This window comes from Monodelphis domestica, chromosome 7 (genome assembly GCF_027887165.1).
Source record: "Monodelphis domestica isolate mMonDom1 chromosome 7, mMonDom1.pri, whole genome shotgun sequence".
Taxonomy (NCBI): domain Eukaryota; kingdom Metazoa; phylum Chordata; class Mammalia; order Didelphimorphia; family Didelphidae; genus Monodelphis; species Monodelphis domestica.
Window position 1 is genome coordinate 3,250,981 of NC_077233.1, and position 21,757 is coordinate 3,272,737.

The 21,757-nt window shown below is 56.2% G+C and overlaps 1 protein-coding gene across 1 annotated transcript in view; it reads right to left on the reverse strand.

Moving 5' to 3' along the window:
• Nucleotides 1-21,757, reverse strand: part of ELMO1 (engulfment and cell motility 1) — a 249,632-nt gene that overhangs the window by 46,057 nt on the left and 181,818 nt on the right. The window contains 1 exon segment of the mRNA XM_056804107.1: nt 19,498-19,634. Within this exon segment, the coding sequence (XP_056660085.1) occupies nt 19,498-19,634 (137 nt within the window).

A 21,757-nucleotide genomic window follows, 5' to 3' on the forward strand; every position in this document is an offset into this window, starting at 1 on the left:
CGGAGCCAAGGACACGGCTCTGCTCTTGCTGAAGCTGCTGGGGGCCTGGGGCTGAGCCTGGGACTAGGGTCACGGTCTGGTCACGGAGAAGTCGCCGGCCGCTTCTTTGGCTCGGGGCTGTGGCCCTTCTGCCAGAAGGTCTTTGGGAAGGACGATGAGCGTGTCCTGGCGAGCAGAGCCCTGGACAGAAGTCAGGAGACCCTGGGCAAGTCACTTGGCCCTGTTTGCCCGAGTGCCCTCGGCTGTGAGGAGCACCGGAAGGGGAAACCACTCCAGGATCCTTGCCAAGAACACCCCAAACGGGGTCCCAAAGAGCCGGACACGACCGAAAGGACTCGGGAACAAACTGAAACCGTCCCAGAAGCTTTCGGGGGCTCCCTGGGCTGGCCCCGTCTTGTCTCAATCTGGCCTTCTCCGGTGTCTTCGCGCCAGTGTAAGTGGGACCAGAAGGAGGACGTGCTCCCAGGCCGAGGCAGCCCCGCTGCCTGCACTCAAGCAGCTGATGAGGTGGATGCCTATTTGAGTCCTATTAAGTGATTCGGACTCGGGTCTGTCCTACCCAGGCCAGGCCGGCGACCCTCCTGTCTCCGGGCGGCTAAGAAGCCCTCGCCAGTTGGAATACAGAGACTGGATGCTTTCCTGGTTTACACCAAAGAGAATCCCCTTCGCTAGACCCGGGTTCCCACTGGGCCACCTGGGCAAAGTCATGGCGGCTCTGGGCCTCCGTTTCCTCATCCCTGAAGGGAGGGGGGACCCCTTCTGGCTCAAAGGTCACAACCTCGCGTGGAGCGTGGACAGGGCAGGTAGGCTTTCCCTAAGGCCAAATGGGAAATCGTGAGGGAAAAGCTCATTCAAGGCGTCTGGGTGTGAGCCCAGCCCTAGATTTGAGGCGACGGACCTTCCCCTGGTCAGTGTCCACCCCGCCCCGACCTCAGGAGGCTGCCGCGCGAACGTGGCCGGAATCCCCCGCCATGCACGCTTCTTCCCCTTCCCCCGTGGTGGGAAGCGAAGAGGTAAGACGGAGGTCGTGCCCGGCTCCGAGCATGGCCATCGGGGGCTTTCTGGCCCCTCCTGCCCTTCCTCCTTTGGCCCTCGAGGCTTGGGGACAGACCAGGCCAGAATCCACCCCCGATGGGAAGATGGAGACCGAGACAGCCTGACACTGGCCTTGAGCTTGGACTCAGCCCAACAATATCCTGTGCATCGAGAGGGGCAACTGGACAAACCGACTCCAGTTTCACAAGGGCGCCCCTTGCCAACCCTCGAGCCCAGGAAAGAGACGCGGAAGGCTGGTGTAAAGATCCACAGCTTCAGCCCAGGGCTTGGCGTCCTCACCGTCCGAGTTCAAAGACAAAAGAATGGCTGCTTCTAGACTCCTCCTTGAATCCCAGCCTGGACAGGGAACGTCCAGGGCCTGGTGCCCTGGGAAGCAGGGCTTTGCTGGAGATGGGCGCTACTGGCTGGTTGGCCAAGCAGCGATGGTGAGAGAAAAGGGAGACGGGCAGCTTTGCGACCCCCGGCATGACGGCTTCCTCTGGGAATTCATCGTCAGCATCCTTCCTGCTTGGTAAAGGTTAAAGTCTTGTCTCTTTCCTTACTCGATGGTGGGAGAAAAAGGGTGGAAGGAGGTGGGGCTGTCACTCCAACCAATTACTGGCAAAGGCTGGTGCCCCAAATGGGGGTGTGTTTAGTAACTCAAATTGTTGTGTTGAACTCAAATTAAATTAAGAGCTACAATTGCCACTTCCTCCTCTTAGGAGCTGGAACTTCCTGCACTGACAGTGAGAGGATGCCGGAGGCACAGCTCTGCTAGACCTCCGGCCCCTACCGGGGATGGGCGCCCCCCGACCCCACTCACCCCAGCCCCGGAGGCTCCTCGCAGTCTCCAAGCTCACCTCCCCAGAGGGAACCAAGAGCAGCTCCCCGACTTCCCCCACTCTTTCCACCTCTCTCCTTGCTTGGGGCCAAATGACAGCAGATCCTGAACCTCCTCCTCAGTTCCCATCAGCAGCCTAGCAGGGCCAGAAGCAGCCGTGGGCAGCCTGCGGGGCGGGCTTGGCGAGGCCGTATTCCTCTACGGGTGGACCCCGCAGGGTCTCGCTGAGCCACAAGTGAGCCCCCCGCGGGCGTCCTTCCCTGGCTGCCGGGGCCCTGAGTCATGCTGTCCCTCTGCTAGCCATGGGAAACAAAGAGCGCCGCGACCCAGGGGGCTGAACATGCAGAAGGGAAGCCGAGGCTGGAAGGGCTTGGCGAGGAGCGTCCCAGACGGCCACCCTCCACGCCCAGGGCCAGCGCTGACGCCGCTCCACCCCAAGGATGCCCCTGGCCAGTCGGGGGCTGGACCTGCGCCCGCCCGCTCTCCCTTCATTGTGATCCTTTCCCCCAGGAGTGCCCCAGAATTCTCTCTTTAGCGACAGGATTAACCCCCGGGGCGCTGAGCGAGCAGGCGCCCGGAGCCCCCCGCCTAACTTTGCACCCGGCTGGGCTGGGCTCCAGGGGAGGCGGGAGGAGAGGCTTGCACCCTGAGGGGCTTGCTGAGTGCTGGGGGGCACCTGGAAAGACCCAGCCCGTTTCCAAGAGGAGATTCGCCGGGCAGCTGGAGGGAGAAGAGGGGGGCCAGCGGCAGGGCAGATCCTGGCGATGACCCGCTCCTGCACGAGGCACGCGCTGCTGGCAGCTCCTGCCCGAGCCGAGTATTCTCGGCTCGGGCAGGGCATCCCATTGTCTCTCCTCATAAAGGGATGCTGATCTTCTTTGAAATGGAGCGAGCCCGGCCTCCTGGCACACACTAATCCCCTCGGGCTCGCTGGCATCCCATGCAGCAAGCAGCCAGGAATGCCTCCCCCTCCCCCAGGGAAGCTGCCAGGCAGCCCCCGGATCACGATGCCGACCAGGTCTGGGGCGCGCTCTCCCCTTGCGCCCCGGCCGGCTTCTCGGAGCACCGCCGGGACAAAGGCCCGGCTCCGTCGGGGCCACGACCCGGCCGGTGACCCGAGAGCCCGAGCTTCACTCACCGAGGTCCTGGAGGGCCATCGCTGCCACCGCGAGCCGGAGGGCCGGGAGCCGCCGCCGCCGCCGCCGGATGCAGGCGGCTAACGCTGTGCTGGGGGGGCGGAGGGTCCCCGGGGAAGCGCTTTACGGAGATCCGCTGTCCAGCGAGCCATGGGAGCGGAGCTCCGCCGCACACCTTGGCATGGCAGGCAGCTCGGGGCCAGAAGAATAATAAGCATGGGGCTTTGCTTATGTTGATAGTGCGAGAGCCCAAGGGTGCTCCGATTGGCAGGAGCCAAGGACAGAGCAGCCAATCCCAGGGAGCCTCCATTCCAGGGAAACTCCTGCCCGTTGATTTGGCATCTTCCTTCGGGGATGAGCTTTTCGAGGAAGGTCTCACAGGAAACAAAGCATCATTTAGTGGAGCGGCCGCGGCCGCAGCCTTTGCAGCCTCCCTCAGCAGCCTTCGTTCCGGAGAGCCACCTTTCCCGACCGAGAAGGGGAGGAAGAGCCGCAGAGGAAAGCGGCTGCCGATAGGCTGCAGAAAGAGTTCAAATCCGTGGCTTCCACCTTGTTGGGAGAAGAGGAGGGGAGAGCACCAGGCTCAGTAATTACGGATTCGGTCGCCATGGAAACCGACGGGATGCAGCGAGCTGGATTTGTGTAGAACAGCTGCTGCCAGACTCCTAATCAACCGCAATCTCGGTGCCTGCCCCCCCCCCCCCCCCCCCCGCCTGCCTCCCACCCCCTTCGCTGCTGGGATTTGATTGTGAGTTTGTTTTCTCCTTCTTTCTCTTGCCATCCGGTATTTCAAGCTCAGGCCCAGGCTGTTGCCCTGCTTCTCCCAGACCTGCAGTGCATCCATTTCTTGGGCGCTAACTTGGACCATCTGGCAGTGTGGACACGACACAAGCACGGGCGTGTACATCCCCCTCCTCCCCCCCCCCCCCCCCCCGTTCTGTAATTGCTACCCTGCGGCACGGCTGCAAAATGTCTTCAGATCTCTAACTCAGGGTCTGCAGGCCCAGCATTTGGATGGATCCGCCTCCCCCCCGGGGTTCCGAGGAGCCCCTGCAGAGCCCCCGTCCCTCCCTGTGCAGGGCTCCGAGGAGCCAAGGGAACCTGTGCGCCTTCACTGTGTGGCAGACCCCTCCCCCGGGTCCTCAGAGCAGGGGGGGGGCGCTGCTGGCCTCTTCCGTGGTAGCAGAGGAGCCTCACTGACAGCCCCAGAACGCCCTTCAGGCTTGCCATGCAGGGGAGCTGTTATATTGCTGGATCCTTGAGGAAGCCCTGGAAGATCGGCCGGACAGACCCTGCTCCGCCCATTGTACAGATGAGGAAAATGAGGCCCACAGAAGGGAGCGGACTTGTTCATGGTGGCACAGCTGGCAAATGCCAGGCCTGGATGCCAGCCATTGGGCATCCCGGTCTCTCCCTGCGCTCTCTGGCACAGGGTCTGACTGGGCGCTGGAGGGAGATATGAAGCCCCTTCGCCACGGAGGGCTGCCATCGTGCTCCGAGTCAGAGATTCAGCAGGAACCTCCCCCCACCCCAGGACGGAGATGCCCAACGAGTGTGGCGAGGGCCCAAGGCAGCCACGGCAGGCGCCGCCATCCTCTCCACTTTGGCCCCGACACTAACCGGGCCCCTCTCGGCCTCTTGGTGCCACCCTCAGGGGCCCGGAAGAGCAGCATTTGCCCGGATGCCAACCTTGCACGGCCTGCGGCCACCCGCCTCCTGGCCTGAACGAACAGAAGGCCCTTTGAGGGCCTCCAGGGGAGGCGGGGGAGGGGGCCAGCTCAAGGCCAGGAGAGAGGGGGCGCCCCGGAGGGGGAGGGCGGCAAACAGACGGGAGGGAGCCGGCGACTGGCTGAATGTGGGAGGCGAGGGAGAGGGAGAAATCAAAGCTAACTCTGCAGCTCTGACTGAGGGACTGGGAGGCTTCTCCGAGCGAGGGAGGGCTCGGGAGGAGAAATGGCGAGCTCCATTTGGGGACTTGTCAGGGGGGCGTCGAGCTCAAGTCGCCAGGAAGGAAGCTGCAAACGTGGGAAAGGAGCCGGAGATCTGGGCCCCGAGAGCCCCGGACGAGACCCTGGACAGCAGTGACGGGGAGGCCGCGAGGGTGGACGAGGGCTCGCCGCCGGGACAGACAAACGGACGGAGGATCCCTGAAGTCCTTCCTGGCTCTCCGACACTCAAAACAAGATCTTGGAAGGATCGCAGGGAAGCTTTGCAAAGGGACTTGGCCCAGGAATCGCTTGGGAAAACTAGGCCTGGCTGAGGACAGGAATCAAGGAGAGGGCCAGGGCAGGGAGAACCAACGTCCAGGGGGCCGTGTCCATGGGGGCATCTCGAGGGCCACTTCTTGGGAGGGGGAGGTCAGTGAGAGCTGACAGAGAGGGCCGAGAGGGAAGGGAGGTTTGCGGGCGACACGGGTAACCCCATCATGTCAGGAGGCTGAGGCAGAGGGAGCAGGAGAAGGTGAATGAGGAGGAGGGGATGATGGATGGAGACAAGAGGTGGAGGGTGGGCGAGCCAAGGCAAAGAAGAGGCCTGTCTCTCTCGAGTCAGGAGCACGGCACAAAGGAGAGAGCAAAGAACTGGGAGACTGAGGGAAAGGGTGCAGAAGTCGGCAGAGGAAGGCCAAAAGGAGGAATACTCTTCCCTTCACCGTGGCCTGCGGTCAGTCCTCAGGGGTGAGCTCGGCCTGCAAGGTCAGGCCAACACACGGCTTGGATGTCAGGGGAGGAAAGCTCTGTGGAATTTCCCAGGATGCCTTGAAGTTCAGACTCTACCTCACTTAACAACGAACTATTTAATTTAGCAACTTAACAATCAGGGAATGTTGGCCCAGTGTCTCCCCCGTGCCAGGCACTGGGGAAGTGGAGGCCGCAGCCCTGCTTACGGCGGGGCAGCCACCAGCAGACGAGGGCCACGCGGCGTCCTGGGCTCGGGAGACTCCAGAGTCAGTGCCAAAAGCAACATGAAAGGGGAGAGATTGTTCGCTTGTTCCCTGGAGGAGGGGGATGGAGGACGAAGGAGGAAGTGACAGCTCAGTGGAGCCCTAAAGGAAGAGGAGGAGGGCGAGAAGGGAGGAAACGGTGTGAGGGTGAGGGCTGGGCTGCAGGCGCACGTGCGGTCCGGTCCTGGGACGGCAGGATGGCCCTTGTTCCAGGGTGCAGGACGAGCCAAAGGAGGCTGGATCCCCCGGGGACGGCGCGAGTGTCCGGCAGATCTGTCCTAGAGGCCGAGGGGAGACTCCGAAGGCCAGAGCTGTATCTCGGGAAATCTGGGCAGTTACGGGGTGGGGAGGGGCAACACCTACTAGGCTAATGCAAAAGTCTGCATCACCAGGGTTCAATGAGTCAATCGACGAACAGGGCCGAAGTATCAAGTGTACGTCGTCGGCGATTGTGCCAGATGCCGGAGGTAGGAAACAAAAGCGAAAGATTCCCTGCCTTCGAGAAGCTGATGCTGCACCAGTGGAGATGGCCAGGAATGGCTGGGGGCCCGGTCAGAGAAGGGCCAGGGACGGGGTCACGAGGGAGGGCAAGATCGGCCCATCCCCCGGCTTCCAAACCTGGCTCCCTGGTAAGGTGGTGGCGGGCAGAAAAATGCAGGTTTGGCAAATTGAATTTGAGGGGATCTTGCGGGTGCCGACGTCCAAGGTCCAGACCACAAGCAAGTGGCGAGAGTCGCCAGGCAGCCCTCGGAGTCCCCCGGCAAAGAGGTGACAAGTGAAGGCCCGAGAGAGCCACTGATCTGAAACGCAGCTCGGTGCGGGTGAGCCGTCCCATGCCGCGAGGGCTCCCTTCTAATTCTGCCTCGTCTCTGACAAGGGCCAGTGAGCAGGCTCTAAGCCCACAACGGCTGGGAGCCCAAGTCATGCCGACAGACCATGGTCACCTGTGCAGGGACCGAGGTCAAATCAGGCCCAACCTGGGCACCAAAATGCCAAACCACAAGACCAAACACGGCTCCTAGAGCCGAACGTCCTCCGCCACTGAGCCGATGGCTCGCCGCCCTTCCACACGGAACAGAAAAGGCAACCATTACCTTCTCCTTCACATGCGGGAATCCATGAGCTCCCAGGAACGGCCACAGCTTCGGGACACCTCCCCATCCCGAGTAATTGTCATGCCTGCTCACTTCTGCAGAGCATCTCCCCAGAGGGGCACAGGCCATATTCTGGGCATAGCCTTCCCGAGCTCGGATCGCCCATCCATCATGCCTTGTTTCCACGGCACCACCTCTTCCTGCTCTTCCTGAGAAGCGAGCCAGCAGCGGAATCGGCTCATCCCTGGAGTTGCAGATCAAATGAGGCGATCTGCGCCATTCCCCATGCCAAAACAGCTATCAATATTTCATGTGAGTGTAAATATTTATTGAATTGGATTAAATGCACACCGCTCCCTTCCTCTTTCTGGAACAACCAAGTTTCCCTGGCACGCTCTGGGAGAGAAGCAATTTCAGACAAGTCTGGAGGGGTCCGTCACCATTTCTCCATCTCCCAGGCCCAGGCGTCACTGTGACAGGAACAATGACAGAAGAGGGCGAGCCCAGACCAGGGCAGGAACAGGAGGGTCGGGTCCAAAGAGGCTGCCAGGGCCATGGATAGGAGGTTCGGATATGCTACTAATGAGGGAATTAGTCAATCAAGCAACACAAATTTATTAAGAGCCAACAAGTGTCAGGCATTCTGCTAGCTTAAAGAGGGAAGTGAAACAGCCCGTGTCCTCAGGGTTACGATCCACTGGTGGGCATCTACTGTATACAGTATCTGTGTAGTTATCTAGATCTACTGATCTAGAAAGCTATAGCATTATATATGGATGTAAAGTATAAACACATACATGTGTATATAGGCCAGTTTATCTCTGTCTTTATTTGTCTCTCCAACTATCTATCCATGCATCTATCCATCTATCTATCTATCTCTCTATCTATCTATCTAATATCTATCCATCCATCCATCCATCTATCTATCTAATATCTATCCATCTATCCACCCATCCGTCCATCATCCATCTATCCACCCATCCGTCCATCATCCATCTATCCATCCATCCATCCATCTATCTATCTATCTATCTATCTATCCATCCATCTATCTATCATCTATCTATCTATCTAATATCTATCTATCCATCCATCCATCCATCCATCCATCCATCCATCTATCTTTCTGTATCTATGTCTATCTATCCATCTATCCATGTATCTATGTATCTTTCTATCTATGTATGTATGTATCTATCCATCAATCTGTGTGTGTGTGTGTGTGTGCACGCAGTCTCTTCTCCAGTCACAGAAGGCAAAAGAGGATGACAGAGGTAATGAGTCTCAACGTGTTATCAATGCGTTATTACCCATTCATAACCTCTCTGATGCAATTAAAGCTCAATAATGCACCATGCCTCTGAGGGCCATTAAAAGACTAAGTTGCAGGGGGAAGCCAGGTAACTCAGTGGATAGAGAGCCAGGCCTGAAGATGGGAGGTTCTGGGTTCAAGTCTGGCCTCAGACACTTCCCTTCCCTAACCCATACCACTTTACAAACTTCAAACCAATGCACAGAATTGATTCTAAGATGGATGACAAGGTGCTTTTTGTTTGTTTGTTTGGGTTTTTTTAAAGGCTAAGTTGCTGGTTCTGCAGAGAGTTTAGGCTGGGAATCTAGCTGGAGAAAAAAAAACCTGGACCCTGAGAGAAAATACTCTTATTAGGGTTAGAGGGGTGGGAGTGGTAGGGGTTGGGTGGGTATCTCTTTCACCTCTTTCCCATCCTCAATTGCCATGTTAACTTTAAATGGGGCTCTGGAAAAGCAGGAGGTCTTAAATCTCATAGGGATGTCCACTTTTTTTTAAGATTTGAAATTTTTTATTTAATTAAGAGTATTATTCCATGGTTACATGATTCATGTTCTTTCCCTCTCCTCCCCACCCCCCCCATACCCAAAGAGCAATTCCACTTGGTTTAACACGTGTCATTGGTCAAGACCTATTTCCATATTATTAATATTTGCCTTAGGGTGATTGCTTAGAGTCTACATCCTCAATCATATCCCCCTTGACCCATGTGATCAAGCAGTTGTTTTTCTTCTCTTGTTTCTGCCCCCACAGTTCTTTCTCTGGATGTGGATACTTTCTTTCTCATAAGTCCCTCAGGATTGTCCTGGGTCATTGCATTGCTGTTAATAGCAAAGTCAGTTACATTTGACTGTACTACAATGTATCTGTCTGTACAATGTTCTCCTGGTTCTGCTCCTTTCAATCTGCATCAGTTCCTGAAGGTCTTTCCAGTTCACATGGAATCCCTCCAGCTCATTATTCCTTTGAGCACAGTAGTATTCTATCTCCAACAGATACCACAATGTGTCAGCCATTCCCCAATCAAAGGGAGGAATGCCCACTCCTGACAAACATGGTTACAGAGAGATGGTCAAATGAGGGAAGATGCAGCTTCTGAGATTAAGACATGCAAAAGAACAATGAGGCCAACTTTCTACTTAAGAGTGAGCTAATCCAGACAACAGAGAGTAAAACTGCAGGGCTGAACAGAGATCTTACACCCAGGGACTAGGCTCGGAATGACTCCATGAGCAGAGAAACAATGACAGCCTTCAGCACTCAAATTGAGAGTTGCCCTGGCCAAGAGTCCCCTCCATGGGTGCCTGTGATCTCCATATTAGGTGTACTTTTCTGAGAGATGCTGTCTATATCTTTGGAAGAGTGTACCCCAGAATTCTGGAGAGGGGTTTTATTCTGCAGCTAATGTCCTTTGTGATGGGAGTAAATGCCTTTTTAAGACAGTCTTGCCTCCTGGCATGACTTAAGAAGAAGCACATTGAGAGACTCAAGAATTATAGTTTTGGAAGTGAGGACTGGTAGTTAACCCTCTGAGGCCTGAGGGAGTAGCCATCCTTTGGGGACCCAAACCAGAAGAATAAAAGCAAGTTGGAGTGATGTGGGAGGAGAGAGAAATCTCCTCCTCTCCTCCACCAGATCATTCCTTCTCAGAGAATTTCTTTTTCCTCTGGAGAGGAATTCCTGGCCTGGGCTGCCTATGAAGCCAGCAGCTCAGTCTTTTAACTGTCCTTGGAAGAGTGTCTGACTTTCTGCTATTTAAGGGCCAAGTTTCCTTTAATAATAACGGAGAAAATTGTTCACACCTTATAAAAGGATCACCAGGTCATGTTTGCCCATTAACATCTCATTATTGCTGTTATTTGTGCTTTGATTTCTGTAACTACAACTATGACAACCACAGTGTGAGGGTGACCAATAAACACAAGGTAACTCAGAGCAGAGGCGTTATTTTGGGGTGAAGGTGGTGGTGGTGGACGGGAAAAGTTGCATGTAGGAGGCACTGTGGGCTGAGACTCAAAGGAAACGGGGGATTTCCAAGAGATCAAAGTGAGGAAGGAGAGCATCCTAGGCATGGGGACAGCCAGCCTGTGCAAAGGAAGAGAGGAAGAAGAGAGGAGAACTATTGGGCAGGAGGATCAGCTGGGAGAAACGAAGTGTGATGGGTGAGAAACCTGGAGTTCTAGTCCAGACAAGAGGCGGTTAGGGCTTCAACTCAGGTGGCAGCCATAAGAGTGGACGGACAGAGACAGATAGAGAGGAGAGAGAGAAGATTGAGTCTGTAAAGGTGTGGGGTTCAGCGTGACGCCGAGGCTGTGGTCTAGAAAACAGGGAAGGCTGGAAGAGGGAAGGGGGAAAATGAGGAATTTTCTTATGGACTTGCCAAGTTTGGGGTGCCCATGGGAAATCCAGGGGTCACCCGGAGATGTGCCAGTGGAACCCAGAGGAGAGAGAGGGGCTGGGGTTTGACCTGGGAGGTGGCTGCAAAGAGAACTGAAGAGCTGCCCTACTGGGAGCAGCTGATTCTCCACCATTCTCAGACCTCAGGGCCTCGCCTATTGAGGGTGTCCTGGGAAGTGTCTGAAGTTTAGGACGTAAATTCCTTATTCTTGCTCTTAATCCAGATTTATTAGCAGCCCCTCAAGGTAATTTCTTACAACTGCCTTTCCTCTGCTCTCAGTGGCAGGGAGCCACGAAACGGGACCCGGAGCTCCCTGACAAACGTTTGCTGGTGACAAGCGACGCCGATCTGTCACAGCTGACAGCTAACATGGCCCTCGCTCCCTCCCCAGTCACTGAATACATGCAAAACTTCAGTGTCTGCTCTAAATGCGCTGCTCGGGACCTCCACCAGGCAGGGGTGGGCCTTGTATTAACGTTGGAGTCGTTCCTAAACCGGCCACCTACATACAAGCAAGGCACCCACTTGTTGGAGCGCGGAGCCAGAGGAATATAAAAGGAGGAGAAAATTCTGAGGCAAAACAAGAAAAAAGCCTCTCGAGGAAAACGACTCCAACAGACCTATTTAACAGAACGCTGATGCCAAATCCAGGAAATGCACAGAAAGGCAAACAAGAACCCCGATTGGAACCATTTCCGAAAGAAGCTCCAGTCCACTGCCATTTAGAAGGAGAGCAAAGGACCCAGCAACGTCCTCAGCCGGCAAACACTGGCCCTCCTTCCCAGGGGACATGGCGACCCAGGACAGCGTGGTTTGGAACAGAAGCTTGTCTGTCAACTAATATACACGCGGGAGGAAGCAAAGGAGGGGAAACGGTGAAAGAAGTCTTTGAAGGAGGCTCAGCTTAAATCGCCTCAGCAGTGGTAAAGGACGGAAGACGAAGGAGGCCAGCAAAGCCTGGAAAAGACCTGAAGGGTTTTGCCACCAGCTTTTCATGAGGAAGGAGAGGGAAGCGGGCTCAGCTTTGGAGGGGGAAGAAAAACACAGTCGGCACTCCGAGGAGTGCCGCAGACTCAGTGCTCCAAAATCACAGTCAGTGACAGCCAGTACTCCTCATTCTCAGAAAAATCACAGGAAGAAATAAGGCCCATAGGAAAAAGGACCCGAGTCATAAATCTGTAGGAAGAAGGACCCGAGGTCGGGGGCTTAAGTGGTGGCTCTGCTAAGTATTTCCTGAGTGATTGGTTTCTGGATGGGTGCTTAATCTCTCCTGGCCTCATCTGTTTCAACTGTAAAATGGGTGAGGTTGGACTGGATGACCCGCCAAGGTGCCATTTGCTTCTAAAGGGGTGATCCCATAAAATATGAAATTCTCTTCTCAAGGAGTGTTTCCTCACTTAAACGATGTAAATGTTTTGTCTCAGACCTCAGAATTGAAGGAGTTCCTATCTGTAAAGTGCTCAGCACAGTGTCTGGCACACAGCAGGCATTCTATAAATGCTTATTGCCTCCCCTTCCTTCCTCCCTATGCTTAAGAGATGATAAAAGATGAGAAAGGAGGGGTGGTGGAAAAATGGGCACACTCATGCATTATTGGTGGAGTGGCCCAGTGGTCCAGTCTCCTTGGAAAGGGAGTTTGGAATTATGTGAAGACACTGACTGAAATGGCCAGACCCTCTGGATCCCAAGAGCCTTTGGCGAGGTGCAGATGCCAAAATATTTTTAGAAGCCTTTTTTATGGAAGCTAAAACTGGCAACAACATTGGAGCCTGATGTGTAGGGAAACCGATCCTTGCCTCTGAAGGTAAGCTATTACGGTGCCTGTGAAGAATGTGGAGAGACATGACGGGCTTTCAGGAACCCGGGCTGATGAAGAAAGTAGAGCCAGGATAAATCGCGCCCCAGGGTCTGGGACCAACCATGGGCCTGGAAAGGAGGACGACAGCAAAAGCTCAACTGTAGCCGGAGGTTATGGGATGGTCCTGACCCACGGCGGCCCCGAGAAGGGCTAAGACGGTGAGGCTCGTGTGCTGCTTCCTGGCAGAGGCCAGAGGAACCCGGAGCCTGATCAGAGGCTCTCGGGAGCCCGCATTGCTCTCTCCCTCTTCCTCATACAGGCCGGCTCCGGGAAGGGTGGGAAGGAGGGATGCATCAGGAAGGGGAGGGGACGCACAATCAAGATCTGAAGGCGATCAGAGTTGGGAACGATAAGCTTTACCAGTTCTGGAATTCATAAGATCACGGAGGTGAAGTAGGAAGGGCCCCAACACAGGAGGAAACGGAGGTCTGCGGAAGGGAAGATGCCCAAAGTCACACAGCTGTGGGGTGGAGAGCAAAGGCAGGAAGCAGTCCCACGAGCTCTGAGGGCCCTGCCGTTCACTCACTCTGGAGGGTGACCGTAGCGCACGCACACACACACACACAAGAGTACACACACGTGTGCGCCTGTGCAACTAGCAGCTGCCCTGGCAACTGGAGTTAGTGTTTGCTTTCTGGTTCAACAAGTGCCTGCTTGGCCCCTGGGTGACTTTTGACCTGCCTGTCTCCACAGGGTGAAGAGGAAGAGTCACGGGGTCTAGAAATGGCTGGGGTGGGGACTGGGCAGAGGGAACCCCCACTCGTGCTGAGAGAATGGCAGCAATACTGATGGAGAGTCTCCTCTCAGGCAGGGTAAGGGGAACTGCCTGCCAGGTTTGGAGGAAGACCCCGTCCTTTCCCATCCTGGCCAGTCTGTCAGTTCCTGTCTCCAGGGAGTTTTGGGGAGGCCCGTGTATGCTGGGTTTGGGGGTGCATCATGTATGTAGAGGGGGACCAAGGAAGGGCTGAGGATGTTTGTTAAGTAGGAAAGAGGCCCCCAGAATGGTGCCATCTTTATCTCCTTGAACCCAGTGCCTCTCAGGGCCTGGTACACTGGGGGCACTTGGCAAAGGTCACTGTTGGAAGGGGATCAGCTCTCCTTCTCCTCCCCAGGGTGCCCAGGAAGCTGCCAGGCTGTAGAGGGGTGTTCCTGGGAGGAAGCTTTCCAAGATCCACAGATCTTCCGAGTCCTCTCCTCTTGGCCAGGGTGCTGAGGCCTCCCCATTCCAAGTCAGGGAAAGGACCCGCTTCAGAAGGCAAGGGGGGCTGGGTACAATGGTCAAGGCATCTCCTGCCTCAGACGCTCCTCTTTGAGCCTCCTGGAGCCACAGCTTTAGGCTACAGGGGACTTGGGCAGTATCTGGGCCAAACCTCTCATCTCATTTTGTCAATGAAGGAGGAGGATGTGTCCAATGGGGCACAGGGACTGAGGGGCTGAGTGGCATGTGTACAGTTGAAAATCTGTTACCCTAAAAAAAAGAACTACATTTCCCAGAAGCCCACTGACTTCCTATCATTTCAAACTTCCTGTAGACAGGGGATATTAGGCGGGGACATGAAAGGTCCTGCCCTTTTTTGGCCCCGTTGGCCAGCTTGGTGGCGGTGGTAAGCTAAGCGCGGGGATTTTAAATGGGTTGATCAGCCATGGGCACATGGTCTTTATTCTGTATCCCTTTTATTCCTTTATTTCTAATGATCATTAGTAATTATTGAGATTTAATTTTAACTTTTACAGATGGGACGCTTTCTACTAGAAAAGGCTGCCTCGTTGGGCCTCTGTTTCCCCACTTATAAAATGAGGGCCTTGAACAAGATGGTCTCTACAGTCCTTCCACTCTATATCGAAGACCCTGGAAGGCCAGGGCTTCATTTCATGAGAAGAGACCAGAGCAGTTTCAAAACTAAAGGCACTTAGGAAATGGCCACATTTAAGGGATAAGGAAACGGAGGCCCCAGGAAATGACATGAAGCCAAGAGCAGGGCCGGCCCCTGAACTCCGGGCTCCTGGCTCCAAGCCCAACATCTGTGGCTCCTAATCTGCCGCCCATTTCGCAGAGTCTATCATTCCCTAGTTCGTTGGGATAGAAATCTTTCCTTTGAGTCAGTGAAGACTCTCCTATATTGAAGTCTATCTACACCCTGAAAGCTCTCTTCCCAACTGCCTCCCTCACTCCTGATTTACATTTTAATTTAAGAGCTTAAATCTCATTAATACTTGAAGGATCACAGATGTCACGAGTGCGGGTCCTTCCTACCTCTCATTAAGCCCCGCTTATACTGAAGGGGATGATTTACACTTAATTTGGACCTACCACAAAGGAACAGCAATTCGGGTCATCTTTGTTGGGTAAAGATTCAGGTGGGAAGCCCCTCCCCGCGTGTGGAGAGCACCAGAAGGGCCTGGGAGCGACCAGAGGCCCGGAGGGCAGCCGGCCCAAAGCATCACCAACTGTCCATGGTGCCCAGAAAGGCTCTGGTCTTGGTGGAAGAGAAGCAATGAGTCTGCAGAGATTGAAGACAAGTAAAAAGGAGAAATGCTAGAGGCAGCCTAGTGCTTGGAGCTAGGAAGATCTGGGTTCAAATCCTGCCTCAGACCTATACTAGTAGTGAGATCCCTCTCTGGGCTGCGATAAGATGGAAATAACGACAATTCCTACAGTATGTCCAGCACAGGGTGAATGTGAAGATGAAGTGAGATCAATCATTCAACCAGCACTCATTAAGCACCTTCTGTATGCCAAACACAAAGAGTCAGACAAGCTTCAAGGCGCCACAGGACATGGAGCTGCGGGCATACACGAAGCCCAAGGCGGGGGCTGGGGGACTGGGGACAAGAGGCTGGAGGGAGCGGGGGAGCTGACAGGTATGGGGGAATGGCACCGTTAGGATGCTGGCGGGGGAGAGCCCCTTTCCCCAGGCGGAGCTAGCTCCCGAGAGGGCTCTGCCTCGCTTGGGAGCGCTACGGTGCTGCCCCTCTGGAAAACCCGGCCTCCCGACGACGGTAATTCGGTACACTTGTGTGGGCTGCCCGGAAGCCCGTGAACCTCTTTTATGCACTTAAAAACATGACGCCGAGAAGGGGGAGCCCCCAGGCTTCTCCAGACTCCCCAGAGGAGAGAGGGGCTGGTTGGCTCTGCCCGCTGGCCAGCGCGGAGCCTGGACCAGGGAACGTTCAAGGCAGGCCTCTGGTTGTCCTCGGGGAATCCTGCTTTACCAAGTGTCGATGCTTTTGCATCTTTTCTTCCCGTCTTGTAGAGCCGAGTCCCATGAGTGGCCACGGTGGGTCCCAAGGGCCGCCCTACTGCCTGGTCCTCTCTGCCTTCCCAGCCTCCCGTCTGCCTCAAGAGCCTTGTTCCTGCTCTGCATCTGGTGGGGAGAGAGACGGGCTGGTTAGAGGCCAACAGCCTCCACCGAGGTGGATGCGCGGGCGCCATGTCTGTTTAGAGAAGGGCACGAGAAGGGAAGTCAGAGCCACCAAACACTTCACTCCCATAAGAAGGGGGCATTCAATGGGAAAACCATCTCTCCCACGATGCATCGGTGCTCCTAGGAGCTCGGCTTTTCTGTGGGCCAAACCGAGAGGAAGGCCATGAAACGCCCTTTGAAAGGCATCGCCATTCCTGAACGCGCCTGCCAGCCGCCAGGCTGGCGACGCCTCCAAGACTCATTTCCCAGCGGACATGCCCGCCGGGGATTCGAATGAGGAGCCTTCCTCCAGGCAGAGGGACGCAGAACTTCCTTTCTCATCTGGCTTCAAAAACGTGGCCGTCTTCATCTCTAGTCATGGCGAGTCCCAAAGGCCGGGCTAGGCCAGGGACGGACCCCGCTGGGGGAGCCGATGGGGCCCCTAAGGGCCCAGGGGCTCATGGCCTAGGGCGCTAGTCTTGCCCCTTCGCCCCAAGGAGGGCCCTCAGTCTGGTCAGCAGCTTGCGTAGGCCTGAGCTCAGCTCGGGAAAGCACAGCTTAGGAAGCGCTGACCAGCGGGAGAGTGTCCAGAGCAAGAACGAGGGACGGATGGATCGTTAGCCTGGAGAAGAGCGGGCCGGATGGGTGCGAGGGGGCACGAAAGGGCTCTTCGAGGAGAGGAGGGCCCGCCTTGTCTGCTAGGCCCAGAGGGTCCCCACAGGGGCATCAGGGGCACGGAGGCTCGAGGCGACGCCAGGCTTCTGAAAACCAGAGCGGCCCCGAACCGTGGGATTCCTCTCCCTCTCCTTCTAGCCTATGGCGGATTGGGGGCGCGAAGGCCACCAGCTCCCTCCAGTTCCAAGTCTCTGGGTGTCCAGGAAGACAAATGGCCCAGAGGAAGCCCTGGGAAAACGGTCTCCGGCCAGCGTCTCTGACAAAGGCCTCGCCGCTCCGATCCACGGAGGACCGAGTCGACCGGCCAGCGGTCAAAGGATCTCAACAGGCCATTCTCAGGTGAAGCCATTAAAACTGTCTTCAGTCATATGAAGAAACCGTTACTAACGAGAGAAATGCCACTTGTCCGAGGAAGGACCGTCCAGCTCTCAGGCTGGAAAAGGGAATGAGAAGTGCTGGACGGACGTGGAGAAGCTGGGCACGAATCCAGCACTGGTGGAGCCGAGACAGCTCTGGGGAGCAGCTGGCCGTCCTGCCCAAGGGACGCTGGAGCTCTGCCTCCCCGGCCACGCACGCCCGAGGCCTGCGCCCACAGGGACGAGAAGGGGAAGGAGCTGCTCGCTCGCAGATCCCTGGAAGCTCCTTCTCCGATAACCACGACCTGGAGACCGAAGGGGCGTCCGTGCCCGGGGAATGGCGTCGAGGACGGCGAGGGGCGACCGCTGTACCAACAAAGCCCTGGAACGAGGCCTCTGAAGGGCTGCAAAGAGAAGTGAGCGCCGGGGAGGGACGCTCCGGGCTCTGCCCACCCCAGAGTCCGAGAGGAGGCTGAACCAGGCACCCCTCACTGTTTCCTCTGTGAATCTTCTCCGAGTGATGCGGGCTTGTTCCCACCACCAGGAACACGGAGACCCGTGTTCTAGGATAGCCCATTCCCTGCCTTCGTGGGGGGGGAGAGACCAGGGATTACATCACTCCAAACCCTACTGGCGCCTAATCTGGAAAACAAGCAAACAGAAACGGAAATGTGCCAGAGGGCGAGCTTTCAGCGAGGGGATGCCAACGGGAAGGTGTCCCTGAGGGGGACCCAGAAAGAAGAGCAGGAACCCCATCGGAGAAGGTGAGGGCCAAAGGACCGTTCACTCTGGTGGCGGATAATCAAGCTGGGAAAGGGGGGGAGTCTGGAATCGGGGGGCCCTTCAGTGGGAGGCCAAAGAGCTCTCATTCCATCCTGAGGACACGGACCTGAGAATTCTGCAGCAGAAGATAACAGGAAGCGCTCTGGCGAGACCACAGGCCCTTTCCGGCACAGATCCAGGGGGCGGCCATTGCCCCCTCTTCCAATCCATCCATCCTTCACATGGTATGAAGTCAAGCTCCACCACTCGGGGGGTCGGTGCGCAGCGAGGGAGCTCAGAGCTCTCGTCTCCGTCCTTCTGGCTGTGATCTCTTCCCCACCTCAGTAGCTCCTTGAATAAGACCACGGCGTCCCGGGGACGGCCGTCCCCCTCCTGATACCCAGCTCCGGATCACTGCCCCGAGATCGGCGATCATGAACACACCATTTATCTCACCTGCAGGAGTCGCGGACTTCCGGAGGAGCGCCACACAGCGGAGCAGCTGGCATGGGGGGTCCTTGGTGTTACAGGACTCCTCCCTGGAGCAACCCTGGACCAGAGGGGCTGTGACAGCACTAGAGAACTCCATCGGACCAGAAAGGCAGGTGAGGACCGCCTGGGGCGTCTAGGCAATGGGAAGAGCGGTCCTGGAAGGACCAGGGAGCCTCCGGGGGAGCTCTGACAGGGAGAGCCCGGCAGGACGTTCACGTGTCCAAAAGCTAGGGAATGGCCGTAATCTACAGAGCCGGAGGCATCGTGCCCGCCGGGGAGAGCTCAGATGCCCAGAAGTGGCAGAGACGGGTTCATGCATTTGCACGTGCTATTCTGACGACGAAGTTCAGCGGCCCGGGGGAATCGGAGGAGGGCCTACCTCAAGACTCTCCTTTCTCTCTCATTACTCAGTCTGTACCGCTCCTCCTCCACCCACAACTCTGAGGGCCAGAGAGCAGAAGAGCGTGGCGGCTGGAGACGAGACGCATCACCGAAGGATGGACTGACAGGACCAAAAGCGCATCTGCCAGGGAGGGGGCACAGACTGAATTCTGAGCACCACCTGGGGATTGCGGGATTGTTCTAGGTCTTCCCCCACCCTCATCCCCGCCTCGCCACGGTCCAGACGCCAGCACTCGGACGGTCAGTCACACTTCTACCGATGAGGCTCAGCCTGGAGGGCTGGGGATGCGGCCAAGAACCTCTCTCAGTCCCAGTCCCCTGAGAGAAGGGAGAGACTCCTGACAGCGGCTGAAACACTTCCAACACCCGATGGAAAGGCACGTCCACAAGCGAAGCCACGGCCACAAGACCTACCTCTGAGACTTCCTCTTAGGGGAAAACAGCACATCGTGACCCAGTGAGGAAATCTAGGAGGGAAGCTAGTTCTCATGAGAGACCTCAAACATACGTTATTCTGCTGAGAAGCAACAATGGCGACCACCGAACCAAGAACGTGTGTGCGCACACATATAGGCACAGAAATTTCTGCCCAGTCCCACCGATCCAAGGAGAAATGAGGACAGGTAAGAAGGCACAGCTAGCTGCCATTCAGCCTCTTCCTAACTGGCAAGAAGGGCCCGCCCCTTCTCTCCTGTGGCCAACGAACAGGTTCCTCCAAACAGCTCCTTTGACCTCTCTGGCCGGGGGCAGAGGCAGCCCTCCTCCCCTTGGATGTGCCCCATCCCCCTTGCCTTGTTGAAGTCTTCTGAAGTTGCCCGCATCTCCTTCCACGTCTTGTTGAGCAGCTGGATGCAGATGCAGAAGAACTCCTCAAAGGACCGGTCATGGGTGAAGAACATGGGGTGGAAGTCGTTGCAGGTTTCACTGGCTGTGGGAGGAAGGAGAGGAGGAAAGAATGCGATTAGAGACAGATTCCGGAGGCCTTGGAAATGGCCATGAGCTCCGGCACAAGCGCCCCCGGAACTAGAGCCAGGAGAACGCTCATTCATCCATGGAGCCCTCCGTCCACAAGCGCCAGTTGGGCTCGGACTAGGAAGTAGACAGCAGCAGAGCCACGCACCGCACCGGAGGCACAAAGGCTCTGCCCTCAAGGAGCTCGCGTTCCCCCAAGGAAGAGAGTAGCCCCGAACAAGGCCCTTCCTACAGCTCTTGCCTCCAACTTCATTAGCTGCTGCAGAACAAGACGCTGAGGCCAGGGAGGAAGCATTCCCGGCGTTCTTCCCTCCTCCCACCCCCTTGGAGCGGAATGCCGAGGTCCATGTAAGCATAGCATCAGACCCACACCGTGCATGGCTGCCAGCTTCTTCCGAGGCTTGCGGGCACCCGGAGGCAGCAGAGCCTCGAACGTTCACTTGCGGCTTATGTTACCTTGCGGGCTCCCTTCCCATCTCCATCTGGCTGGCTTAATAACCTTCCATCATCCCAGCTGCCCCTATTTGAACGAAATGACTGCTTTCCCCCTTTTGTATAATGCATGCCACTTTGCAAACGGCCTTCTGAATCATTTCTCCCCCCTTTCCTCCTCTTTCTGTCCCTGAGCTGGCAGCGGCGAGGGGGAGCGGACACTGTTCTCATGAGCCACCTGATACCATGAACCCTTTCTTTTCCCCACCCTGGAGCCTGGGCCTAGAGCCCCCATATGCCTCCCTTCTAGCCACCCCCCAGCCTCGGGCATCACAGTGTTGGTGGGGGGGGGGTCTTCCTTCTGAACTAGACACCTCCCGTGCCGCGCTTCCCAAAAGGACGTCCGGGTGAGAGGCAGAGGGGCGATCAGGAAGCACGCGGGTGGCTGAAAAAGGGAAGAGCATAATCCCGGGTGGGACAAGGCTGCTCTGGATGGGCTCACAGGCCAAAGGGGAGGACGGCAAAAGGACTAAGGTCCACGGGAGCCGTTCCTAAGCTGGAGGGTCAGCTGGGTGACCATCCTACACTGGGGAAATGATAGCTTTGTAGCTTTAGAGGCAGAAGACACCTCTGAGGCCATCTAGTCCAACAACTTCATTTGACAGAGAAGGAAACTGAGGCCCAGGGAGCTTAAGTGCTATCCCAACATCATACAGGGAATAAGTGCAAATCTGGGTCCTGGAGTCCAAGTCTCGAGCTCTTTGGACATGATAAATTGCTTCCAAGATCGTCTCCTACAATTTGCTGCCCAAGATGGCCCATTTTTATGGTGCTAGACTGTTAGCCCGTGCTCTCTTAGCCTGCTGAGCGGGCAAAGCCACAGAACTGAACTCCCGAGTCCTGACCATGGACCTACTGAGCCTCAGGTTTCTTCTCTGCCAAATGGGGAGTGGGGCTAGATGGCTTCTAAGGTCCCTTTCAGTGCCACCAACCTCCCAAAGTGGGGGGTATTCAACGTGGCCTGCCTGACAGATTTTGAGGAGCCAGAGAGATGTGCCCCAGCCCACTGGAATCTCCATGATGAAGGAAGGGGGAGGAAAGGAAAAGGAAGAGATCTGATAGCCCAGATCACGGAAGAGCCCTAGCGAAAGTGAAATGGTGGTGGGCCGCTTCCCCCGACTCCTAAAAGCCACCTTGTTCCCATCTCAGAAGTCCCAGAGGAAGACCCTGCTGACATGCTGCTGATCTCATGCAGGCAGCAGAGGCGGGCCGGGGGGAAAGGTCTGAATTGCTGACCTGAAGCACACAGCTATTTAGGGGCCCCAGAGCACAAGGCAGGCAGTCGCTGGTGCTGCTGCGGGTATGGGGCTGTCAGTCACACTTCCATAAACACGAAATTTATAAGATCCCAGGAATAGCCCTTAAAATCCTATTGCCATTGGAGGCCTGGTATTAATTACAGGATTACAGCCTCTTCTCCTGGTTCAGCAGAAACACAGTAAGTGACCTGCTCTCTCTGTGGGAGGCAAAAGGGCTGACTCCAGATTTATGTGCCTAGCACCGGGTAGGAGGCTGACTAGACAAGATACTAGAGAACGAGCCCAGTGGGCAATAGAAAGGGAGGTAAGGCACTAGAAACTCAAGGTC